The following is a 20,621-nucleotide window of genomic DNA, read 5'->3' as shown; positions in this document are numbered from 1 at the left end:
GGTCAAGATATGTCAGATTAAGTCTCAGAAGCCTCGGTCGTATCGTTACCCATAACATGGTTTCGGAATAACGTAAGAATATAACCGCTGCCTTGGAGACTGCACACAAGGTGGCGCTGTCCTTGAACAACAACAACAGTACACATTTCGTTTGACATTAGAGTGTAAGAGGGCATCTGTGACTGCCAGAAGCTTGTATCTTCTTTGAACTGGTGCAGTATGTAGATCGTGATGTGTTTCACATGCATAAATCATTATATTTGCTGTCATTTTGCCAAGTAATACCTTACAGTTATGCTGTCACGAAAACTGCCGATCAGCAATGTCTTGCACTGCATGGTGAAGGAGTTATCTTACCCAAGTTACGGGCTGTAAGAAAAGTCCAGTAAAATATTTACAGTTCATGGTTGCAGCAGCCGTCGGGTTGTGTTGTGCGACATTGTATTTGTGACACGTTGCACTAGCGATGTACAGAGAAAGCGTTTTAAAATGCATGGAAGTGGTCTTCATTGTTTTGATAAGATTGAAAAAGTTAAATCTGTCATTCCAGTTTCCATCTGTCATGTCCAGAGAGATGAACTCCACTGGCACATGTTATTAAGTCATTGATCTAAGCCGCCTAGCTCGACTCATTGGATCCCCTAAGGTGCTTGATTGACATGCATGTAGGCTTTCTTGTAGTAGTTCCTGAAACAGCATGGGGCATTTTGCGAAGTACACTCGTGTTCCCAATCTTGACGCCAAATGCCTCTTGACCTTGTTTCCTGACACTTTGCAGTTGAATTTTGAGGACAGAGCTATAGGCCCCTACTAAGTGGTTTGGCAGTGAAAGGGTCACACCTTAGAATGTCTCATATGCCATAGCTTCACCAGTAGATATTGTTGATTCGTGAATTTAAATTCAGTAAATTCAGCAAATTGACAACATTTAAAAAAATACCTTTTTTGGTACATCAGTACAATTCTACATATAGTTTTAGCAAAACATACAACAATGAGATTTTTAATTTTGTCATATTGAAATATCACATAGAGGCTTCATGCACTAGGAATTTTAGCCTAAATTATCACTTTAGTTTTAATGACTGTGCTAACCATTTGTGTTTGCTATATAATGGTATCTCTCATGTTCTCTGCAGCATGCAATTATATTGCTTGTTGAAATTAAGTTCATATGTCACTAGTAACTCCAGTAGTGCACTTGTTGGTTTTACCATCAAACATGTACTGTATTATGTCCTTGAGTGTAAACCCATCAGTCAGTCGGCAAGTACATGTATGAATATTGGCTGCAGTGTGTTTTGACGTTTTTGCTCATAATGTGGTGTGAACATATCTTCATGTTGCCTTTTCTGTGTTTTCAGGGAACAGTGTTGCTGATTTTTTGGTTGAGCAGCGACCTGTAGTGGAATATGTTTTCCAAGCATGTTCAGGTTTGTCAAAGGATTGCTCTCCCCTTGCTGCAGCTGGTTTATCGGGAGAAGGCGACTGCGGCTGCAGCCGCTGTAAAACCTTTCATATTTCAAGAGATTTTGGAGCAGGAAAAGAAAGCAGATGTGACGTGGAAGAAAGTGACTGGTATGAGGTTTTGGAGAACATAAAATAAACTATGTATCAGGGCTTCCGCTGGAACGCGTCATTGTCGCAAATTTAGAACAATTTTTTGAAATGGTGATAAAATTTGAAAAAGTGCGAATGTTTTTGGCGACAAATTTATTTACTTAAGAAAAAATATAAACGTTATTCAAAATCTACCATGAGAGTTTTCTGGGGTTTTTAGCAGATTTTCGTAATTTTTCTAAAGAAAATAATCCACTTACTTTCATTTCATATGGGGGCCTCCGTGGCTCAGTCGGTTAAAGCGCTAGCGCAGCGTAATGACCCAGGAGTCTCTCACCAATGCGGTCGCTGTGAGTTCAAGTCCAGCTCATGCTGGCTTCCTCTCCGGCCGTACGTGAGAAGGTCTGTCAGCAACCTGCGGATGGTTGTGGGTTTCCTCCGGGCTCTGCCCGGTTTCCACCCACCATAATGCTGGCCGCCGTCGTATAATTGAAATATTTTTGAGTTCGGCGTAAAACACCAATCAAAAAAAAAAAAAAAAAATTCATTTCATATGGCCTCATCTCAGCGAAACAACATCAACACAAATGTATGAGGATTACTTGACAGAAATCTACAAACGGGTTCAGCATTGTTGCAAGTTGACTTACATTAAATAACGCTTGAAAATCATTGCATTTTGGGGAATGCCTTTCAACGCCAATTGTAAACAAAAACAAAATTATCAAGGGAGAAAAATCAAGGTAGAGTTACACCTGTAAATGAAGTTACCTCCCATGAAAAATTGAAACTTTTCCACTTAATAAACTATTTTTTGGGGATCTGGAGTAAATGTTTCAGAATATGTACCATTACATAAATGTGTACACCGTCTGGTTTTCTCCTTTCACACTGTGTTACTTCAATGTACTGATCATAATGCTGCATTTAAATAAACTGAATTTACAAATTTATTTCGTAACAAATTTTTAGGATAGAGGAAATTACATTTTACTAGGATCCTACAGATATGTTAAAAAAAGGGATTGATTTTTTTTTTTTTTAAACAAAATTATGTTGCCAAGCACTGGTCCATTATTTTGATGGCAATTGCTCTAAATGTAACGTTTAATAAACACCAGATATAGCTGGAAGAGACGAAACTGATCCTAGCAGCTACACCAAGGCAGACAAAAACAAATTACAGATGGAGACCTACAAGAGACATGGATACTGCTTCCATTCAGTCAGAAGATGATCGCAAGAGATTAAGTCAAGGCTGCTAAGGAAATATGGCTAAAGAAAAACAGCATTTGCTACAAAATCTGATGAGTGGGTAAAGTTACTGGCTAAAAAAAATACTGACCCAGAGGAAGCCCTGATGTGTATGTGTATATATATTGCAAATAATTATACTAGATTCTGTTCTACTTCCCTGTGTTTCCTGAAAACACTTGCGGGAAGAGTTCTCAGAAATCACTTTACAAATATTTCTGCCAAGGTGCTGTATGTGCAAATTATCTCCCCTTGTTTTTTCCTTTACTGTCTAGAAATCTGTAAATGGTTTCAACTGTTTGTTACCTTGCCAAATTTAGTTTCTTCTGTTGCCTTCTGCTTGCCCCAATTTTCATTGAATTAATTGTGATGTCATGGTATGTGTATAAAACAGATAAACATCGGTGAACTGATGACTGTCTTGGACTAGGTGCAAATGAATTAAAACATGCTCATGCTAATTACACAGCTCATGTGAAACACATGTAACTTGTTCTGTTTTACAGGTGATCATGTTTCCACATTTGACGTCAAAGGTAAGAAGGTGCTGCACATAAATCCAGAGGCTCTGACCATGCTAGCAGAGCAGGCCATGATTGACATAGCTCACCTTTTGAGGCCAGGCCATTTGCAGGTGAGGGGTTTTAGGCATCGCAACTGGTCCTATTTCCACATTTGGTGTCCAGGGGACATGAATGTGCTGCACATAAATCCAGAGGCTCTGACTATGCTGGCAGAGCAGGCCATGATTGACATAGCTCACCTTTTGAGGCCAGGCCATTTACAGCTTAGTGGGGATCTGGTATCGCAAATGGTCATATTCCCACGTTTGACGTTCGGGGTAAGAACGTGTTGCAAGTAAATCCAGAAGCTCTGATCATGCTAGCAGAGCAGGCCATTATTGACATACATGTAGCTCACCTTAAAGGCCAGGTCGTTTACAGGGGGCTCAGGTATTGAAGGTGATTATTTTCTTTTTCTGAGGCCCTTGGCCTCCGTCTGTTGTAGGGCAGGGTGAGGGGAATAGTGTAAAATTAGGTAGAAATTTCTGGCTGTTTTGAAGTTTCCTTCATAGAAATTGAAAATGTGTGTGAATTTAGGGTACACATGAAACAACCTGTTTTATTTCTGAATATGGAATATATTATGTGGCGTTACATAGAAAAGTACAAAAAAGCTTTTCAGCTTTCTTCTTGGGGCGTAACAATGTTTGTAAGGTACAGTTTTACTAATGTCACAGCAGTCATTGAGTAGCCTGCTGTGGTGGTGTCAGTGGTGATAGCTGTCAAACAACTTTATTGGGGGGAGAGTCCGAACTGGGAGCACTAAGCTTTTCCTGCATCACCAGTACGACATCATTTTCGAATTTTTCCGAAGTTGAAAAATATGCATAAAATATTATAGAGGGTTAGAACTTATTAAGAAATATAAAATATGCCTCAAAAATGAAAAACATGTCCTTTGTTGGCACATCTTTTTTTTCAAAACCAGACTTTTCGTTTTATAGTACCTTTTTTCTGTATCTGCAGAAAGACTCATGGTAGCTTTGAACTTTTTCTTTCTTACAGTATTTAGCATGGTTAGAAGTTATTTTTATTTCAGTCTTCACTCCATTTCAGCAACTGTCAAATATTCTAAAGGATCCGGATGCCTCTGACAATGACCGTTTTGTGGCATTGGAACTGCTTAAAAATGCAAACATTGCAGCAGGGATGGTCCTTCCAGGCTGTCAGGATACAGGCACAGCTATTTGTATAGGTGAGGCCTCAACTTTATGTAAACTGCACGAAATTGATAGTCATGAATATAAAGTGGATTTGCACAATGTGACTGACATCAGTCTTCGTCATTGTTAATGAGGGTAAAAACAAAGTATGAAGACAAGTCAAAAAAATTCTTTAAAGCAAATGTTGAGTTTTTGTACCATTCATGTGGTAGGCACAAGGTACAACTTCAGGAACAAGTTAACTTTGAGTGTGTGTGCAAACACAACCACAGCCAGTGACTGCTGGAAATATTGTCTTATAGCTGTACATATATCATACTTTGTCATGTTATGTAATCTTCTTCTGTTCGACTGCTTCTAATGGTTAAAGCGTTCACCTCGAAGTCTGGTCGATTCCTTTGCTCAATCCTGGGTCGGTTCATACCAAAGACTTGGTACTTGCTGCTGTCTCGCTAGGTGCTCAACATTGAGAAGATAGAGAAAGGAAACAGGACTGGGTGGCTATTTATTCCTTCTGTTTGTTTGCCATTATGGTAAATGATCTAAAGTTTCGCACTGAGTTACTGTGGTTTACTGTCGCACAATCTGAGTTGGCGGCAAGATGACAGAAGAGAGTTATTAGTCTCCCCAGCCTATTTCATAACCCTGCATGGCACTTAGCAAGGAGGATTGCTAATCCTCGCCACATGGGGTCCAGTCACTGACAGTGTGGTGTGCAGGTCTCCCAACTAGCAGGCTTACATGTGCATCTCTAAATACACCCATGAATGAAATCGAAGAAAGTAAAATCAAGACAGTGGATATTTATTACAAAACTGTAAATTCCAAACACTGTCTGAAAGCATGATCATGCCAAACAAAGGACTCGATTATTCAGGTTAGGCCAACACGGAAGTCACCTCACAGTTATCTGTTGAACAGTTGTCCACTGAGAGCCTTCATCGTGCAACAATTATGTGTACGAATGTAATTTAGCTAAAAACGAATTTCACTGAGAAATATATAACATCAGCTTCCCGTGCCCATGTAATTCCAATTTAGTATGTTAGTCTACATGCACAGTTTGTTTCTTTACAGTTAGAACTGTCCTCCTAGGGCGGAAGAGTTCCCTGTCCAGTGTTTTTATGTCGGGAACCTCCCTTTAAACACAGAAAACATGCTCCGTATGAGGTTTCCGAAAAGTACCACGATTTATTTTTACCCCTTTTTTGGTAACACTGTGTGTAAGTCTGACATATCGGGAGAACGGATTATTAGGGATCCCGTTCGGGAGAACGGGATCCCTATTGTTATCGTTCTGTTTTTTCTTATTATTATTTTTTTTTCACCGACTTTGTTAGCAAGGAAACTTTTTCACCTTTCAACATAGAGATCTCAAATTTTGCACACAAATTCTGGCGGTGATTTTCCAGGGATAAATTCTCCATTTTTTTGCTATGTCACGTGGTTCGGCCGCCATATTGGATTTTGTGTAAAACTTTTAAAAATCTTCTTCTCCAGAACCACTCAATCGATCGATTTGAAATTTGACATGCAGCTAGTAGGTCACGAGTTCTTTAAAGTTTGCGAAAATGGTTCACTTCCGGTCAAAACTCTGGAAGTTCGTCATTGGTCGAATTTGTGACGTCACAAAAAGTTCTCAAAGTTCAATTGTTCTGAACGTATTCTGATGTATCTTGAGCTGCTGATTCCGAATCTGCTTGTATTTTTTGCATATCTGTGTAACTTTTTGAGATATTAGCAAAAAACTCAAAAAATTACGTAATTTCAATGGCGTTTTAATCGAGAACTATGGCAGCTAGAAATGTGCAAATTGCATGAAAATGTAGTTCAAGACAAGCTCTTTCGATCATCCGTCAACGGATTTGAGCTCCGAATAATAGTTTTCTCGCTAGAAGCGTTTAAAAAACAACACCGTTTTTGTTTAGAAAAAGATGGGAATCCTATTGCTTTAACATGGAGTTAGATGGGGAATGGACTGGATTTGTAGTATTTGGCCTGATGCTTTTGCCTACACTGTCCGTGATCTCCCGAAACGGTTGTAGGATGACATTGATTCCAGTTTCCATCTAACTCCAGTACTCTATTAGATGGCGAAGAGATCTAACTACAACAGCAAACGACGTGGGCCTGTAAAAGTTGGCTTTGTTTTGAGCAGACCGTGTCTTGTTTACTGTACGCTAACTAGGTCAGGGTGATTGACAGATATGGACATGTGCCCTGGTCCAGGTGTGGACTTTCGGACAACGGCCTAGATATCAGTAGAGCAGTGAGTCTGTGCATGGCAGGTCGTGGATTGAGACATAAAAGTACACACTATGAATTTTCTTCTTTCTTTCTTTTCTCTTACCGCTGTCGCGTGTTAGTCATGTCAGAGTTCGATCCCAGGTTTGGCAATTTGTCAGGCGATGAAAATGTTGTCACTTTCAAGATTTTAAGCAGGCTGCTAGGCGTGTTGGATGTTCTGAGGACGAATTTGGTGCTTTTTCCTTTCTCCGACGCACAGTTTTGTCGCCAGTTGCCATGAAAGTGCGAAAAAGTGCAATTTTCGCCCATGTTTGGAGGTGACGTGACACAAGACTGCTGCAAAGGTGGAGCTGAAAATGACTGAGTACAAAGGGCTTTTTGGGTACTCTAGGTGTGCGGAAAATCATTAAAGTGTGTCAATAAATGTGGGAGTTGCAGTACTTCAAATATTGTCCAAAGGCCGATTTGCTGTATTTTGCTCTTCGACGTCCCCATGTTATATGATGCATTTTCAATGCATTTGTGACCACGATAAAGGCACGGGCATTGTAAGCATGGTACCCGACGTACTTTGACGTCCTGATCATGAATCTGGACTTATTTCTTGATGGCGACGTATAGTTTTGCCGCCAATTGCAATCAAAATGCGAAAAAGCTCAATTTTTCAGCATATGTGGAGGTCTGGTGAGAGAAAACCGTTACAGCCGTAAACCTAAACATCACTGAGTGGAAAGCGCTACACACGTACTCTATGTGTGCTGAAAATCTTCGATCTGTGTCACCATTCAAAGGACAAATAAGGGAAAACGTCATCGATCCGATCCGGGATCCCGGCCTAGGATCTGCTATTCGCAGATCCATTCTAGTTTGAGTTGTTATCACATTAGGAGTTGCACAACACCATCACTAAATTTATAAACAAAATCGTTTATGATTTCCAGTATACAGTTTTATGCAGGCGTGATTGACACATAAGATTATGTTTCGCCAACACAAATCACATCTTCGATGGGTAGACACGATTTCGAGTCTTCTGATTGTAAGTGGCTTGTGTCTGCATGTAGATAAAAGCAATCTGTATGACTATAACTTCGTTTGAGGGGACTGGATTAAATATTATGTTAATTAAGTATTCATGTTTATGAAATATGGTCGGAACTTGACAGTCTTTCAAATGACGTAGGAATTAACAAGAAGTGTTTAGCTGCAGGGGTACAAACGCAGGTGTGTAGGTGTCGTTTTGATCGCAATTTGACATATTCATCTGATATGCTGGTAGGCCTAGTTTGGAAGTATGGATTCGCGGTGTGCTAACTTCTGTTACAGCTTTGCATATGGAGAGCCCTGCAGTTTAAAAACGGATGTTTGCAATGACTCTCCACATGCATAGAGATACTGGGTAGTCATGCATAATCTCCACAGTTTTCTCCCAAAATAACGATAATAAAACAATCAACCTGTTGCGAAGACCATGTACTAAAATTATTATGATTAAAACTGAGGAAAATGTCAACTGTTGGGTGAGCTTGTTTATTACATTTTTGACCTGTCAGTGTAATCTCCTGACCACCCCTGATGTTCTCCACAGCACCCAGTCAGTAAGAACCACAATCAACACAATGAATGCTGGGAGGCAATTTCCAAGTCCCAGGCTGTAGGTCATTTACCACACATTGCTTAAATAATGCGGTTGTGGCTTTGAGCACCAATCATTCATTTGTGAAGAATGCAAGTGTTGTTGTGGTTATAGGTAAAAAAGGTCAGCGAGTGTGGACTGAAGGTAGAGATGAAGAGGCCATCTCCCGTGGAATCTACAACACTTACACATCCAAGAACCTCCGCTATTCTCAGGTTTGTACAATGTGCAGTGCCCTTCTGGAGAGGAAGTTACACAAAATATTATGTTTGTAATGTTGTCTATATTCATCACACCCAGAAGTCTCTCACCAATGTGGTCGCTGTGAGTTCAAGTCCAGCTCATGTTGGCTTCCTCTCCGGCCCTACTTGGGAAGGTCTGTCAGCAACCTGCGAATGGTTGTGGGTTTCCCCCGGGCTCTGCCCGGTTTCCACCCACCATAATGCTTACCGTCGTCGTATAAGTGAAATATTCTAGAGTATGACGTAAAACACCAATCAAATAAATCAATAAATAAATAAATATATTCATCACTTATATTGGGCGTGTATAGGCCATTTAGAATACGGCCTCTTAAAAGGAATCACTTTGCAGGTTTAGGATCTACGATTGCTGTTAGAATGTTGTTATTGTACACATCAAGTACATTGTTTGATTCAGTACACTCCCCAGATTTTCAGGCTGGCTGCCCTGATACATGTTGACTTGTCAGAAAATCAAGTAACTTCAGTAGAAAAAGCTTGCCCCTTCAAATGGTATTGTATTACCAAACATTAGTTTTTTCGCATTACCTTTAAATCACAGTGATGAATGGACATTGAAATAAATCGTGTTGATTTTGCAGTGCTTTAAAAAGAGAGTTGCTCGTAAGGGCAACTGTGTAGGACATTTTGCTTGCCCATATGTATTTTCACTTGCCAAAGGGCAAGGGGGTAAGTGTTAAATTCCAGCATTGTTCCCAGCATCAGCCAGTCATCATCTGTGCAGATGGAACCAGTCAACATCGCAGTGGATTAATTCACGATGAAAACAGGATGGGCAGAATGTCTGATCAGAGCATGATCATCCCCATCCTAGGATATGAAATTTTATTCACCAGACATGACATGTATGTTAAAGAATGGTAAAAATAAAACTATTCATACCGATAGTGGAACTCAGCGGTACAGTGCAGACAAAGGGTGGTATATTTTTTTTTGCGCTATTTTGTCTTGTTTTAGGAACATGGTATTTGTTATTTAGTTTGCATGCATTACGACGTGATGATTTTCGTAGTTTATGGGTGGATTCTGGTGCTCAGGCTATGGTGAATATTTCTTGCTTAACAGGCTTTCTCTTAGAATGAGATCCAGTTGTGATCTGTAACATCATGGTACACATGGGCGGCCCAGTTTGTTAAGGGGTGGGGATTATTAGAAAGTTTCTGAATAATTACACTGTCTGAAGAATTAGAAGAAATATAGTTACCATTAAATCAGTGCTGGTGTACTGGTACATGTATCTACTAATAATTGAATGGTGCTTTGTATTGTACCAGCACAGTGTGACAGTGTGTTCATCTTTGTGTAACTGCGGTCTCTGTAAGTTCAAGTCCAGCTCATACGTGGGAAGGTCTGTCTGTATTCCGGGGATACTTTTGAAGGTCTGTCAACAACCTGCGGATTGTCATGGGTTTCCCCTGCACTCTGCCCGGTTTCCTCCCAACATAGTGCTACCCACCATTGTATAAGTGAAATATTCTTGAGTACAGCGTAAAACACCAATGAAATAAATAAATCTTTGTGTGATAGGTGGCCCCCATGGATATGTATTCAGAGAAGAACACAGGGACAAACCTGCCAGCTCAGATAGAGATCTATGCCACAGACTCAGGACAGTACGATTTCCTATTCATGGCTAAAGGAGGTGGCTCTGCCAACAAGACATTCCTCTATCAGCAAACCAAAGCTCTTCTTAACCCAGAAAAACTTCTCAAGTTTGTGGATGAGAAAATAAAGGTGAGTGACTGTGATGAAAGACAAACTGAAAAGGATGAATGGTAAAAAAAAAAAAAGGGGGGTAATCTGTGCAGACTTGCTAAGTTTTCCAGTTAGAGTAGAACAGTATTAGTGCTTAGAGTGAGTGAGTGAGTGCTTGGGGTTTAACGTCATACTCAACAATTTTTCAGTCATATGACGACGAAGGATTCCTTATGGTGCATGTACGTGTAATGTGCCTCCTTGTTGCTGGACGGATTTCCACCGCTCTTTTATCTAGTGCTGCTTCTGTGAGACGACTTACCGAAGGCAAGTAGGCCGCCCCGCCCAAGCCATTACACTGATACGGGTCAACCAGTCGTTGCTTTATCCCCTTTATGCTGAACGCCAAGCGAGGAAGTTACAACTTCCTCTTTTAAAGTCTTAGGTGTGACTTGATCAAGGATTGATCCTGGATCTACCGGTCCCGAAGCGGATTAGTGCCTAGACAACTGATCACTGATAATATTCTGTTAAGTATTATGGAGTGGTGGTGAATTATTTCATTTAGACAGTTCTAAGTTTATCTTGTATGTACCTCATGAGGTCTTGTATCTGCAAATATAAATGTACATAAAGGTGGATAATATGTTAATGTGCGCTATACCAGAACATGGATATGTTCCTCCTCAGACACTTGGCACAGCTGCCTGTCCCCCGTATCACCTGGCCTTTGTAGTGGGTGGTACATCTGCCGAGTATAACCTCAAAACAGTCAAACTGGCATCTGCACGCTACCTGGATAATCTCCCTTCATCAGGTATGTAAGGTGTATCACTCTTCATTGTCTATTTACCTTCCTCAGGTGTGTAACATATCAGTCTTAGTTGTCTATTTACCTTCCTAAGGTGTGTCAGGTATCAGTCTTCATTGTCTATTTACCTTCCTCAGGTGTGTAACATATCACTCTTCATTGTCTATTTACCTTCCTGAGGTGTGTCATGTATCAGTTTTAGTGTCTGTTTACCTTCCTGAAGTGTGTCAGGTATTAGACTTCAGTGTCTGTTTACCTTCCTGAAGTGTGTCAGGTATCAGGCTTCATTGTCTGTTTACCGTCCTGAAGTGTGTGAGGTAGCAGGCTTCAGTGTCTATTTACCTTCCTGAGGTGTGTCAGTTATCACTCTTCATTGTTTATTTACCTTGCTGAGGTGTGTCAGATATCAGTTTTTAGTGTATTTACCTTCCTGAGGTGAGTCAGGTATCAGTCTTTAGTGTCTATTTACCTTCCTGAGGTGTGTCAGATACCAGTCTTTGGTGTCAGTTTACCTTCCTGAGGTGAGTCAGGTATTAGTTTTTAATGCCTATTTACCTTCCAGAGGACTGATATCTCATATCTGGTATCAGTCTTTAGTGTCTATTTACCTTCTTGAGGTGTGTCAGGTATGGGTCTTTAGTGTCTATTTACCTTCCTGAGGTGTCAGGTATCAGTTTTAGTGTCTATTTGCCTTCCTGAAGTGTGTCAGGTATCAGGCTTCATTGTCTATTTACCTTCCTGAGGTGTGTCAGTTATCACTCTTTATTGTTTATTTACCTTCCTGAGGTGTGTCAGATATCAGTCTTTATTGTATTTACCTTCCTGAGGTGAGTCAGGTGTCAGTCTTTAGTGTCTGTTTACCTTCCTCAGGTGTGTCAGATATCAGTCTTTAGTGTCTATTTACCCTCCTGAGGTGTGTCAGATACCAGTCTTTAGTGTCTGTTTACCTTCCTCAGGTGTGTCAGGTATTAGTTTTTAGTGTCTATTTACCTTCCTGAAGTGTGTCAGGTATCAGGCTTCAGTGTCTATTTACCTTCCTGAGGTGTGTCAGTTATCACTCTTCATTGTTTATTTACCTTCCTGAGGTGTGTTAGATATCAGTCTTTATTGTATTTACCTTCCTGAAGTGTGTCAGATACCAGTCTTTAGTGTCTGTTTACCTTCCTGAGGTGAGACAGGTATTAGTTTTTAGTGTCTATTTACCTTCCTGAGGTGTGTCTGGTACCAGTCTTTAGTGTCTGTTTACCTTCTTGAGGTGTGTCTGGTACCAGTCTTTAGTGTCTGTTTACCTTCTTGAGGTGTGTCAGGTATCAATCTTTAGTGTCTATTTACCTTACTCAGGTATGTCAGGTATCAGTCTTTAGCTGTCAGTCTATCTGTTTAAGATACCTGATGTATTGCTCTGCATCAGGTAAGTAAGGTATTTGCCCTTCAGGAAAATGTTTCTGATGATACATGTACATGTAATTCCCTACATTATTAGTTACATATGTTCATCGTTACCCAGTGACAAGCTATGGAAATATATGGTGTCAACAACCCTCATAAAATTGTTTAATTACTGACACTGTATATTTCCGTATTCTGTCACTGGGTAACAGTATAACAAATTTATCCTGCCAAAGACCCATCGCATTCAGCTTAGAAGGCTGAGGTATCGGCACTCCAGTGACTTCACTGTTTTTAGACCCGAAACAATGGATCTGAAGAAGTGGCAAAAACTGTATATTTCATGTTGTTGTTGTCTTTCACTCCCCTAGCAGAGGTCATGCAGTTTAGGCTAATCAACGGCAAGCTTAGGCCATTGCAGTTGACCTAGATATGCCAAAGCTGCATATATATGTTGTGTCCTTTTGTTGCGCGATCTACATGTGTAAATATTTACTGCACATGTATTATGATGTCATACTGCTAGGCTCACATTGGAGCGTCATGAAAAAAATGTTCCCACGTCATGGTGACTGGGTGTGTAATATCAAAATTTAAAACGTAAGCAATGTCTATAAATTGTACAAAATAACAGTTTTATCACTGAAGGAAATTCGAATAATTCACCTTAATATACATCATAAAAGCAATTCTAACAAGTAAACAAACACAAATTCCTTTGTTTGTAAAGATGAACAGCATGAAATGGCATTATTTGGCTCAGGTGTTGCCTGACATTCTGGGTGGTGTTTCAAAGGTCATCTCTATTCAGTATATATATATTTGCACATGGCCCAAAAACCAACAGTGGGATAGAACAATATACTGCATGTAGTTGCACAAGTGAACCTGGATTTAAGTTTTTGTACTAGAATTCTAGTCTCATGCTGGCTTCTTCTCCGGCCATGTGTGGGAAGGTCTGGCAGCAACCTATAGATGGTCCTGGGTTTCCCCTGGGCCCACCTGGTTTCCTCCTACCATATTGCTGGGTGCCGTTATATAGGTGAAATATTCTTGAGTATAGCATAAACACCAATCAGTTTTAATTTCTTATGCAACCAGGTGGTTGTTGCATGGTTTACATGTTATTTTGCCCACAGGTAACGAGCATGGACGAGCTTTCCGTGACCATGAGTTAGAGAAGACCATCCATGAGCTGACCCAGAGGACAGGCATTGGGGCGCAGTTTGGGGGCAAGTACTTCTGCCATGATGTGCGGGTGGTACGTCTCCCTCGTCACGGGGCGTCCTGTCCTGTGGGTATCGGGGTCTCCTGCTCCGCTGATAGACAGGTCAGCCATGCTATTAAGAAGTGGAATATACTGTTATTCTTCAGAATTTTTGCATGTTTGCATGATGTTTATTCAAGCATATTTCGAAGGCATTATTCTGTGTTGACTAACAAAATTGTATTTTTTGTGAAGCCCTGAAACTGACCGATCCAACCAATGTAGGTTTGTCTCCAAAATCAAATTAAAAATGTGCATTAATTACATTGAAAGTTGCTCTTTCATATGCGAAAAAGTTGAGGGATTTGGGTGGAATAATTTAATGACACATTATGGACTATGGTTACTTGTATGTAAACTGTAGAAAGTCTTCGCCTGCGTGATGTCTTTGTTGACTTAATGTCCAGACGGAAATGTACGGTGACTGAGTAGTAAAGCACTGGTCTTCCAGTTTCCTGGGCCCACAAGATGCAGGTTCAGTCCTGAGTGGAATTTGCTAATCTCTCCTCCCTTGGTGACAAAAAGAAACAGTTGACAACTGTCTTGTGGCCTGTTTTATTGAAGAACATGTTTTCTGCATGTACATGTATAGGTACATGACAGACGGGAAATTTTTTTAGTACCTTGCCAATGTTCGGTTGTTTACCCCAGTTACCACCACCTTTAAAACTATTTTTCTGTTTGATTGGTGATTTACGCCGTACTTAAGAATACACAGAGCTGCACGTCAGCGCGTTTGTCAAACAGATCATGACATATATACGGTTTATGGCCATTACGAATGAAGGACATAGATGTATGGGTTCCTCCCAAACAACTCCTTTTTCAAGTAACCCTGAATGACTTGCTTTTGTACTTTTGCAGTTTCCTCCCACCATAATTCTGGGTGCCGTCGTAGATAAGTGAAATATTCTGGTCTATGATGTCAGACACCAATGAAATATATAAATCAATCAAAATTTTGCTTTGTATGTCTTTATCGCCCTTCAGTTGGTTCTTCAGAAATAATGTTTCAGAAATCAACTTTGTTTCCCAAATTTCAGATTTTGGGTAAGATTACAGACGAGGGTGTGTTTTTGGAGCAGCTGGAGACAAACCCAGCCAAATATTTACCTGAAGTGACATCTGATGATCTTAGTGGGGATGTTGTGGAGGTATGTGTGTATTATACATATAGGGCATGCTAGGGATGGGATATCAGAAATTGTCAGCCCGAGAGATGTGATTATCTCCTGTAGAGAGCTGACAATTCCTGATATTCCATCCCCAGCATACATTATCTGTTTTATTGTACCAAGAAACAATGTTCTTGCCCAGGTAGTGTTTTAAATCTGTGAATTTGTACATCTTGCCATCATCCGGTTGTTTACATCACAAACAAACAGACCTCAGAGAGGTACATAATGGGAGGTAACTGCAGTAGAATAAACGGATGTTATCTTTGGATATTTGCACGAGACTGTTGGCTATTGCCTCATGAAGGTGGAATAGTACACGTACTTTGTGAGCTTGATTTTACTTTGCTTAAGCTCGATGTTGTTGTACATGTGGCTGTGTATTGACCAGTGGAAACAAAGAATTACTCTGTGAGTTATAATAAAACAAAATCTACCATTCAGCCAATGTAGCTCAAAAGTTTTCAAATAGTCCTAATAGATCTAATCTTCCTATAACATAGATGCAGCATGTCAAGTTATTTATTTTGTTGAATTTAGGAAGAAAATGTGTGATACTGGTGTAATAATAATTATAGATGAAGAATATTTAAATTCTCTTTCAGATAAACCTCAACCAGCCAATGAATGAAATGTTAGCTGAACTTAGCAAACATCCAATCAAAACTCGAGTGAGCTTAACTGGCACTCTCATCGTTGCTAGAGACATCGCTCACGCTAAGCTCAAAGAGAGGTTGGATAGTGGAGAGGGTTTGCCTCAGTATGTAAAGGATCACCCTATTTATTACGCAGGTCCAGCAAAGACTCCAGAGGTATGACAGGTGTGGTTAAGTGAAGGGAATGATTAAAGGAATCATTTATGGGCTCTAATTTAGTGGCTCTTTGTCAATGTAAAATGTAAGGGGGCACCACATGAATTCACCTTGGATTCCTTCACCACCCCCAGTAAATAATCTTAATAGGCCTGGTCTGAATTACCTCCCTTGTTACACGAAAGCTAATATGATGCAAGGCAATATTAGTTTTTGAGGCAAGGTAGTTATGTCGTGACAGTGACAAATATTTTCTAGTCAACAAAATGTAGAAAAATATGTATCAGCCATTGAAAATCACAGAAATTTCAAGAGATCTTCAATAAAGTCTATGTTTTTCAGCTTAAAGGTTTGATGAAGTATATAATTAGGGCCAATTAGTGTTTTCAAATTACCTCTGAATGGATTAAAAAAATACATATATGTATTCAAATAAGTTTACATAGTTAAAATGTGTCTTAAAGCTAGGTCTTCAACCAGCTGATGCTGTTGTAACTCCGAAACTTGTCATTAATACTTTTCTGAGGTCCTGCTTAAGCACAGCTTATTCTTAAATACACACCTTTTAAGCAGGAGAGTGACCTCAAGGGAGATCATCTTAGTGCGTCCCTAATAGACTTTACATGTACATGTAAACACACAAATTTAATAAGCTACTAAATATGTAGTACAATTTTCCACGACTTTTGATTAGTTGTGAAACGTAGAAAAGCCTTCTTTGAAATTTCATATTTCTATAATTCCTAGATAACATTCATATGAACGCTGTTGTACCAGGTTCTGTAGCCCGTAGTGAAAAAAATAAAACTGTATAATTATATGGAGTTCTTACTTGAATTAAATTTATACAGATTATAAATTCCTGACATGATTGTCATGTTAGTTGGAGAAACATTTTTTCCAATGCATTTCTGAACCATTCTCGTAGAAATGAGGGTATTGTATTAATTTATTGATTGATCTTCAGGGTTATGCCAGTGGTTCGTTTGGCCCAACCACGGCTGGCCGTATGGATTCCTATGTCGCAGAATTCCAGGCAAATGGTGGCAGTAAAATCATGCTGGCTAAAGGCAACCGCAGTAGGCAGGTGAGAAGGGTTTTAACCAATCACAAACAGTATTGTTGATGATATGGGAACAAGTATTAAACTGAACGTTTCATTTCTTTTCTCAACTCTCCTTGTGAAGAACACATTCGCTGCATGTATATGAACACAGGAGCAACGTTTAGCCTGGAAAGGGCTTGCAGGTACATGTCGATGATAAAGAATACGACTTTCACTGACTGGGTTTTCGGGGACCTTGTTCTTGCTGATTTCACTGTGGCCTGTGTCAGGAGGATTGGCAGGTAGATGTACTGGTACATGTTGGTTTTCTTCACCTGTTAGACCGGCCCCAATTGCACAGTTGGTAGAGCATCTGCTTTGGCAGGCGGTAGATCCAGGGTCAATCTTGGGTTGGGTCACACCTAAGACCTTAAAAAAAATGCTGTAACTCCCTTGTTTGGCGTTAAACATTAACGGGATATTGCAACGACTGTTTGACCCATATCAGTATAATGGCTCAGGCGGGGCAGCTTTCCTGCCTTCTATAAGTCATCTCAGTGAAGCAGCACTAGATAAAAGAGAAATGAAAATCCGTCCTGCAACAGGGAGGCTTATTACATGCGCTCTAAGGACTCCATCATCATACGACTGAAAAATTGTTAAGTACATTAAACCCCAAGCACTCACCTGTAAACCTGACCACGATCTGGTACATGGAAATGAAACGCTTTTAAATACCTTTTAATATTTATTTATTTATTTGATTGTTGTTTCACGGCGTACTCACCTTGTAATATCTTAATCAATTAAATCATCAAATCAATACATTTACATGCACAAAACTTATGTTGTTGTTTTACAGGTGACAAATGCATGTAAGGAACACGGAGGGTTTTACCTCGGCTCTATAGGGGGCCCGGCAGCCATCTTAGCACAGAACTGTATTAAGAAAGTGGAAGTGTTGGAGTATCCTGAACTAGGTACGGCAGTCATCAGCATACAACTTTTTTGTCTTCTTTTCATAACTTTCATCAATTTCATATAAAAAACAAATTATTTTTACCCTGAAAAATTAAATGTTAGATAATATGCATCTTCTTCTGCATGCTTTAATACTTTAAAGGATACAGAATCATTGCTGATTGGCTGGTGTGTGCGAATTGGTGTGGTTGATGTTTTCAATGTTACACTTAGGTGTTACCAAGGATTTAAAGGAGAAGAAAACTTTAAAAAATGACACTGTAGGCTGAAAAGAGCACATTTTTTTCTGACCGGTGTTGCCTGCTGCATAATTTTGCGATTTTTCCTTGCCATACATGTAAAACCTGAAAACGGCAAAGATGGCATAAATCGCTGAGTCCATTGTGTCCTCCATCTTTAACACCCTGTAATTTATGCTGGGTGTGTTGCCTCTCGGCCAGTGAGAGTCTTTAAAACTGCTGACTTGTTTGTGTAAACTCGGAACGTACGTCCAACATTCCAGTTTTCCCATCATCAAGGGGAAAACAATAACAGCATCACAGAAGATGCCACAGCCAGCTGTACTGTTCACTACCTTCTGGGAAGAAGAGTTCTACCGGAAATGTACGAACTGCACTTCGGCAGTTTCTGACTGCAATTCTCCTCCTAACACAGAAGACTTCAGGACTAGTTCTTAGGCAAAATGGAGTCGCCCACAGCAGATTTTGGCGCCGACTTTATTTATAATTTATCAACTGGAGGTACATATTAGAATTTTTTTTATGGCATGCACCTGCGAGGAAATGCAAACACTTTTCAGCTTTCTTCTCCTTTAACTTAGGATCTCTTTTCACTGTCACTGTTCACTGTCAGCCAATCAGTGTTGATTGTGTATCCAATTAAATGAAACCCTTCAATAGCTAGGCCTGTTCCCTCAGAACATTCATCCCACACTGCTGTCCTCTTCATCTATATGTGTTCATTTCGTTGAAAAGGTGAGTTTTTCTGGTTGGCTGTGGCATTTTCTGTGATGCTGTTATTGTTTTCATATATACATGTACATGTATCAGGTAACATTTGTCAGTTCTCATGGATTATACATTTTACTTCTCCAGGTATGGAAGCCATATGGAAGGTGGAAGTTGAAAATTTCCCAGCATTCATTGTGGTTGATGACAAAGGAAATGACTTCTTCCAAAAGTGGCAGGTTGAATAATTTAGTACTGGACATGAATTGTAAATGTACGTAGTACAAAAATGGAGATATATAAATTATCCCTGTTTAGTTTTACGGAAGAGAAACATCAAGATATGGGGGAGTTTTTATCACAGAAATATTCACGAGGAAATGGAAAAAACAGTGTGCTTGATCATTGTTTTCATGCCAGTTTTGCAGATAAGATTTCGCTTGAGAGGAGATATATATATATACGTAAGCATGTATTCTTTAAGAACTGTATATTAAATTGTCAGATATTAATGAATCACTGAACCGCATTCAAGCAGGAGGGGTGAAAGTTATAAAATTTGGGGGTGGGAGGGGCAGTGGCTGATGCAGCTGAAGAAGCCTCCCCAATTTAATTTCAGGAGGGGGAATTCAATCCCCCCAGTTCCCCGGGTCGGCCACCTATGCATGGTACCCTAATCCCTCAACTTTTTCTCGTGTGAAAGAGCAACTTTCAGAGCATTTTATGCTCATTTTTAAGTTTGGTTTGGAGACAAAACTAGATTGTTTGGATTGGCCAATTAGAGGGCTTCACAAACAGTGTAATTTGACAAATCTGCACAGGATGATACCTTCAGAATATGCTTGAATAAACACCTTGCAAGATTTGTAAATGCAATGGAACCTTTTCAGAAAAGGAACAGCTGTGTTGACTTCAGTTTACAGGTATTGATTTTTGTCTGTACATTTACAGATCTGGCTGTATATTTCATTGCGACGTAATGTTTATGTGTTCTGTCATACAAATGTACTAGTGCTATTATGCCAATAGATTGTTTGCCTTTTTGAGCTTAATGCCAAAGGACGGCAGTCTGTATTAAGAGGCACATAGTAAAGCGTTGATGTACTTTTACTTATGGTTTTAATTCAGCATGAAGGGTTATGTGATAGAAAATATTTGGGGTATTACATTTAGAGTGGATAAAATTGACATGTAATATGTGCATAATGTTTCGACAGATATTGATGCATTGTCATGCTGCAAATTGACTTGTTCATGTTTAGAAGCCTAATCATATTCTCTTTAACACTTCACATGTATTAGAGAAGGTCAAAGTGTAAGCTTAACTTTTTCCAGAATTTATTTATTTGCAATAATACTGGATATTAAAAAAAAAAAAGGAAAAAAAAAAAAGAGTTCATAACATTGATGTGATAAGTTTTGGGTCATTGACATAGAGGCTGTTTACACGTGAAGAAAATGGATATTGATTTGAATACACATGCAGTTCCAGCCAGCAAACATGGTTACAAACTGTGGGTAACAAGATTTATAGGTAGATGCACATTAGTGTTTGTTATTGTTTTATGAACGACCTGTGTATCGTTTAAGTGTTGTATTTTATGCACAGTACTGTTATTTGGTGTCTTTGATGATTTGGGCAGTTGTCCTGTGCAGGTTTAACCCCAACATGTAGAGGTTCTTAAAAGTTTCCTCACTACTGTAACTTGTAGAGGGCCTTTATTATGAACATTTCATACAAAACCATGTTTTGTTCTGGTTTGTTTTGTTGTCGAAAAACACAGCTACGTGTATTTATTTATTTATTTGATTG

General features: G+C 39.6%; 1 protein-coding gene across 1 annotated transcript; it reads left to right on the top strand.

Annotated features, from left to right (window-relative positions):
- The first annotated feature begins 116 nt into the window (after window positions 1-116).
- On the top strand, window positions 117-20,551 carry LOC135475173 (fumarate hydratase class I, aerobic-like). Its single transcript, XM_064754961.1, has 13 exons — window positions 117-217; window positions 1,365-1,578; window positions 3,321-3,448; window positions 4,434-4,572; window positions 8,538-8,638; window positions 10,214-10,420; window positions 11,072-11,198; window positions 13,721-13,911; window positions 14,892-15,002; window positions 15,629-15,835; window positions 16,803-16,922; window positions 17,743-17,860; window positions 18,956-20,551. Exons 2-13 carry the CDS (start codon window positions 1,413-1,415, stop codon window positions 19,054-19,056), a joined length of 1,716 nt encoding a protein of 571 aa, XP_064611031.1. The 5' UTR covers window positions 117-217; window positions 1,365-1,412; the 3' UTR covers window positions 19,057-20,551.
- Window positions 20,552-20,621: the final 70 nt, after the last annotated feature.

Source organism: Liolophura sinensis, chromosome 9, assembly GCF_032854445.1.
Source record: "Liolophura sinensis isolate JHLJ2023 chromosome 9, CUHK_Ljap_v2, whole genome shotgun sequence".
Classification (NCBI taxonomy): Eukaryota; Metazoa; Mollusca; class Polyplacophora; order Chitonida; family Chitonidae; genus Liolophura; species Liolophura sinensis.
The sequence above is the reverse complement of the archived record's forward strand: the minus strand, read 5'-3'. Positions and strand labels throughout refer to the sequence as shown.